The sequence below is a fragment of the Micromys minutus genome (genome assembly GCF_963924665.1).
Source record: "Micromys minutus genome assembly, chromosome: 12".
Taxonomy (NCBI): Eukaryota; Metazoa; Chordata; class Mammalia; order Rodentia; family Muridae; genus Micromys; species Micromys minutus.
Genome location: NC_137981.1, coordinates 47,989,162 through 47,994,648, shown reverse-complemented (window position 1 = coordinate 47,994,648; position 5,487 = coordinate 47,989,162). Strand labels below are relative to the sequence as shown.

Below are 5,487 nucleotides of genomic sequence, written 5' to 3'. Positions count from 1 at the left end.
CTTGTCTGGACCTTGACTTGCATAATATTTCTCTTCAAATCAAAGCTTGGTCCAGAGCCCTTGAGATGCTCTCCTAGCTGCACAGAGACACCCCACACCCAGTAGGTTTGACTATGTCTCAAAGGCTTTAATAAGGAAAGGTTTTAGAGAAGCTGGGGTGCTTAAGGATGTCTTCAAGTTAAGAATTTAGAATGTCTGGGTCAGAGAGCTAGCATAGGATCTGAGGCAAAACATGGCCTGCTATGTTTGACAAGTTTCACCAATGTCACATTTCAGCATGCAAGATCCAGTAGAAATATTTTTTCTACATTTCCCATTTAGTTCAAACCACTAAAAGTACATCTAATGAAATTTCTGAAATAAGCTTTTTTAGCAAATGTGGTCAACTAAATGTCAAGAACCAAGACTTGTTGGTTATCATGCAAATATAAAGTAATTTGGAGACCTTGAGTGAACAAAGGTGGACACCAGTGTTTATGAGCATACCTGAGCAAACAGCTCCCTATACTCTAATTCTGTTCTTCACCTACATGCAAATAGGAAAGCTGCACTTTGACTTCACTTTCTATAGATGATCTTTGTTAAATACAGCCCTTAATCGAGCTTTGAAATTCTCTCCAGCAAAATAATAGAGAAAGGGGTTGAAGCAGCTATTGGATGCAGCCAAGGCCATTGTGATGACTGTGGCCTTGTGTAACTCATCCCCACACGAAGATGCATTCCATGTGACCAGGTGGAGGGTCCGCAGTGCATGGTATGGCAGAAAACAGAGGAGGAATATGATCATGGCAATGACGATGGTGGTCAGCGCCTTTCTATGAGCAGCCCGTGGACCTGATTCTGGAATCTCCACCTTTAACAAGACCCGGATAATCAACAGGTAGCAGATGGTGAGTATGAAAAACGGAAGCAAGAAGCCTGCCCCCAATGCGATGTGGTTCATGATTACAAGATTTTTTAACTTTTGGAGATTCAGCTCCAAGCACAGTGTAGTGGTGTTTTTCTCCTCTTGGCCATTCTCCAGAAGCGGTGCCGAGGAAGCCATGAAAAAAACCCATATGACCCCGCAGAGGATCCAGGCACTCCTGACACTGGTGACATGGAGCATCTGGAAGGGGTGGACAGTGGCTAGGAAACGCACGACACTCAGCACAGTTAGAAAATAAATGCTAGTATACATGTTGACATATAAGGAATAAGACATAACTCTGCAGGCCAGGTCCCCAAATATCCAATTGAGGCCTTTGAAATAATAGTGAGCCCTGAAGGGCAGGGTACTTATGAAGAGGAAGTCTGAAATAGCCAGGTTGAGCATGAAAACATTCACAGACGTGGACTTCTTGTAAGTCTGTAGGAAAATATATATGGAAAAGCCATTTCCCAAGGCTCCCCAGACAAATATTATCAGGTATATGATGGGGTAAAAGTCCTTCTTGAAGTTTTCTATTGTACAGTTCCTGTCACTTTGACTGCTGAGGGTCCCAGTTACTTCCATTTCTGATATGGAGTTGGACAGAGGCGAGGACATAAGTTTAAATAGAAATAAACTCCCCAAAAGTTACTTCATATGATTCCACTTTTCTTCCTGATCAAAAACATTTGTCGTACTCAGTTATACATGGAGAGAAGCAAGTTTCTCCGACACCCTCTTCTGATCTTGGCAGGCATCAGGCATACACACGGTGGACCTAGTTATGCAAACAAAACATCCACACAATAAAATAAAAATATATAAGCATTTTTTTAAAGAGTGACTAAATAAAGTTCCTGAAGAAGAAAATGATAAATAGAAGAAGTAACTTTAGAATATCAGAAAAAAGGAAGAAAAATAAAATACAAAAGAATGCAGGGATACCAACTTCCCTTTTCCTTTTCAAGCCTAAGTTATACTTGATGCTCAAAACAAAAACTATAACACTGTCTGATATAATTGTAAATGGATATAGAGGAGCTGTAGACTAGTATATTATACATGAAGAAAAATAAAAATATATGAAGGGATTCTTTACCACACTTTAACTGACAAAATTATGAAAGTATAAATGAAAAACTATACAAAAGTATATACTAAAAACTAAAGATAAAATAACGTGAAAATTTAAAGAGTTTATGTAACCAATATGAAGGGAGGGAAAAAAGAGCAAGCAATATAAAAAAGATGTATTTACAACCTCAATATATTGATAATACACTAAATATCAATGGTCTCAATATACAAATGAAAAGGGGGATTAGAAGATTGAAATATGCAAACAAAAGACCTCTTTACATACTGTGCACAAGAAACTCACCTGTAGGTGGTCCTGAAGCTGTTTGTATTTTAATGTTAATTCCATTTCCCCAAAAGAGCTGACTAGTCACATGACTCCAACTGAACCTTCCTATTTTAATTAGTAAAATAAAGGAAAGCCAGTGACTGGGCGGGGCGAGGGAAGTAGAGAGGGCTGAGAGGTTGGAAGGTCAGGACAGAGGTTAGAGATCTAGAGATCGATGGGGCAACATGGAGCTTCCCAAGGACCAGCTGGGTCCAGGTGGGATTTATTGATGTTAAAAAGCTATGAACATTAAAGATTTTACATGTCTAATACCTCATATAGAAGGGCAGTTTGTATCTTTGTCTATTTGATGCAATCTTGTTGTGTAGAGGATTTGTGGATTGAGAGTTGGATATATAAACCTGTATGAAAAGCTATCAGGCTGTAGAATTGTGTTTCTGTGGAATTTGGGGATACAGAAATACCCCGGGACAGAGGTGGAGAACAGGCAGTAGAAAACCGCCAAGGGAATGGAGTTGTGCAGGCCAGTTCGGCCATGTTGGCGGCTCAGACTGGGCTCCAGAGGTGCATAGGTCTCCGGACTAAAACCAGGCCTGAGGAGTGAGACCTCGGGGCCGGAAAAGAGATAAATTGCTTATTATTTTTTAATATTTACTGCAACATCCACCTCAGAAAGTAACATTGACAGGTAGAAAGAAAAAGGACACACACACACACACACACAGAGATAATTTGTCAAATTAAAACACATCAGAAATGGCTCCAGATGTAAGATCAAAGGAAATTACCAGAAAACAAAAGGTGTGTTCTCGACTGATAAAACAACTTACAAGTTCCAAGTAAGATGCACTGGGCAACAGAGCTATCAATGTGTGAGGCAGAACTGACAGAAACAGGGAGACAAACCCAGTCAAGTTAGTGATCTCGAGAGCCCCTTACAAGAACTGACAGAGCAAGTAGACACTTACAAAGGACACCAAGAAACTAACAAATGGCATTGGTGTGTACACAACAGTTCGCTGAACATGCAGAATAGACCCTCTTCTCAAGTACTCACAGAACATGCACATCATCCCCACAACTGCCCTGCCCACATTCACATCTTGTCTTTTGTTTTGTGACACATGGATTTAACCAGGATGTTGTGTGATCACTAGATTGAAATGATCCTTTGACATTTGGTGGGTAAACAACTGGAGAAAACAGCTACCTCACCTCTACAATCCATCAGTAGCCAATGGTTCAGGAGAGAGGGATAGGGCCATGAGTCCCCGCAGGATTTCCAACTGGATGTGGACAAACTCAGTCTCTGTAGGCCCTGTGCACCCAATCACAGCTACCATGAGTTGGTGTTTTCGGTCATACTAAGAAGACAGTGATTTGTAGCCATCCTCCCTTTCTTCCTACTCTCCCATGCCCCACCCTAGCCTTTCTCTAATCCTGCCCCTGGCTTCAGATAGGATGCTCTACTATACTATTTTGGGGCTGAGCACTCAGCTGTCACTTAATCCCAATACCTGGAACAGTCATGGATCTCTGTTTTCACTACAGAGAGAAGCTCTTTTCAGTAAGCATGACATTCGAATCTCTGTCCAGCTCAGGTGCCTGACCTAGTAGTGAAAGTATGTCAAACATCTTTAAAAATTTCAATAATTTGGACATATGTGTATATCTAGATATAGAAACACAAAGGCATATTAATAAAAGATGTTATAGATTATTGTGCAAATAATGTACGAAACAAGCAAAATTGGAATTTGAGCGTTTACATAAAATAATTCTTTTATGCCACAGTAATTATTGTCAATGAAACAGTGTTAATTTTGTCTTTTTAAATACCCTTTTAAGTTGTTTTCAGAAAGATACAATGTTTTCCCAAAAATCAAAGTTAAGCTCCTAGTAACTATTGTTAATTATATTACAAGGTCAATAATTTTTTTCTTTACTCTAGATTGGTAGAACTCACATCTCATCTCTTGGACAACTATTCTTGATTCTTCCTTTCCCAAATTCAGGCCCCAAATCAGAGTTAAAATGCCATTATATATCCTTTGGAGCTCAAACTATTGCTACAAATGGCCTCTAACAAATCATCTTCTTCATCCTATGACAAGAAAGATAATATAGATAATCAGATTTCTAAATATCTGTTATATTTTTAATTAATTTAAAACTAGTATGAGCATTCCTTTGTCTGTTAAACTTAGTCATAAAAAGCAAATAAAAATGAAAGTTGACTTTTTTCATACTTAACTATACTTAAGTAAAATACGCTAATCAAAATTTATTTCAAGGGCTAGACTTGTGGTTTTTGTTTTCAAAACCATGTGTATTGGATGGATAAAGAGTTCACAAGGCCCTGCTAGTAGGTAAAAGTTATTGGCAGTTAATGAACTGAAGGGGCTCACTCAGTTTTCTTTCTATGTTCCTCCTAAGTTGCCCAATCTCCAGGATGCCCTTTACATGCATGTTCATGCAGACAGAAGTAATTGAACTGAGTAGGCTCTAAAGAAAAAAAACAATATGAAGTTAGAAGGGAGAGGAGGGGCTTCTGGGAAGAGCTGAGAGGTGTGATTAATGTCTATATGCAGGTGAGGACAGGCACAAGATAAGGCAAGGCCTGTGATTAGGCAGTGAAAAAGATAGGTGGGGGCAGAGTTTTGGAAAGGGGGAGAGAAAGGAGAGGGAAAAAGAAAAGATGGAGGAGGGGGATGACCCAGACTCATGTGGCTTTAATTAGCCACAGGTGGCTATGAATATCTTATAAGGGATGGATAATTGCAGGACAATTTGTCTTATCTAGGTAGGCAGTTTGTATCAATATCAATTGGCTCTAAGTTTACTGTGTGGACATTTTGTGGAGTGAGAATTCACTGACATAAATCTGATTGATAAATTACAAGCTTCTAGAGTTTTGGTTTTTGTTGGGTTACTGGGAATTGTAACTATAACCACAGAGGTTGGATACTGGGAATCCATTATGAGCAGAGAGTCCATGATGAAGAGACCAGCAGGGGAAGAGACTAGCCATGAGGGTGACCGCTGCCAGGGACAGAGAGTAGCAGGAGGTAGCATGACATGGTGCATGGAATCAAATCGCCCTTTTCTAATATTTTAACTATACAAGGAAAAATGTGGGGTATGATAAAAATACATTCTATATGTCCCTCAAATTGATTGAAGTATGCTAATGCTTAAATACCAAACCTAT

At 39.3% G+C, this 5,487-nt stretch overlaps 1 protein-coding gene across 1 annotated transcript; it reads right to left on the bottom strand.

Annotated features, from left to right (window-relative positions):
* Window positions 1-565: 565 nt before the first annotated feature.
* Window positions 566-1,495, bottom strand: CYSLTR2 (cysteinyl leukotriene receptor 2; the record flags this gene model as incomplete). The annotated part of the gene is made up of 1 exon (XM_080926884.1): window positions 566-1,495. The coding sequence occupies one exon, from the start codon at window positions 1,493-1,495 to the stop codon at window positions 566-568; it is 930 nt and encodes a 309-aa protein (XP_080783010.1).
* Between the last annotated feature and the right edge of the window lie 3,992 nt (window positions 1,496-5,487).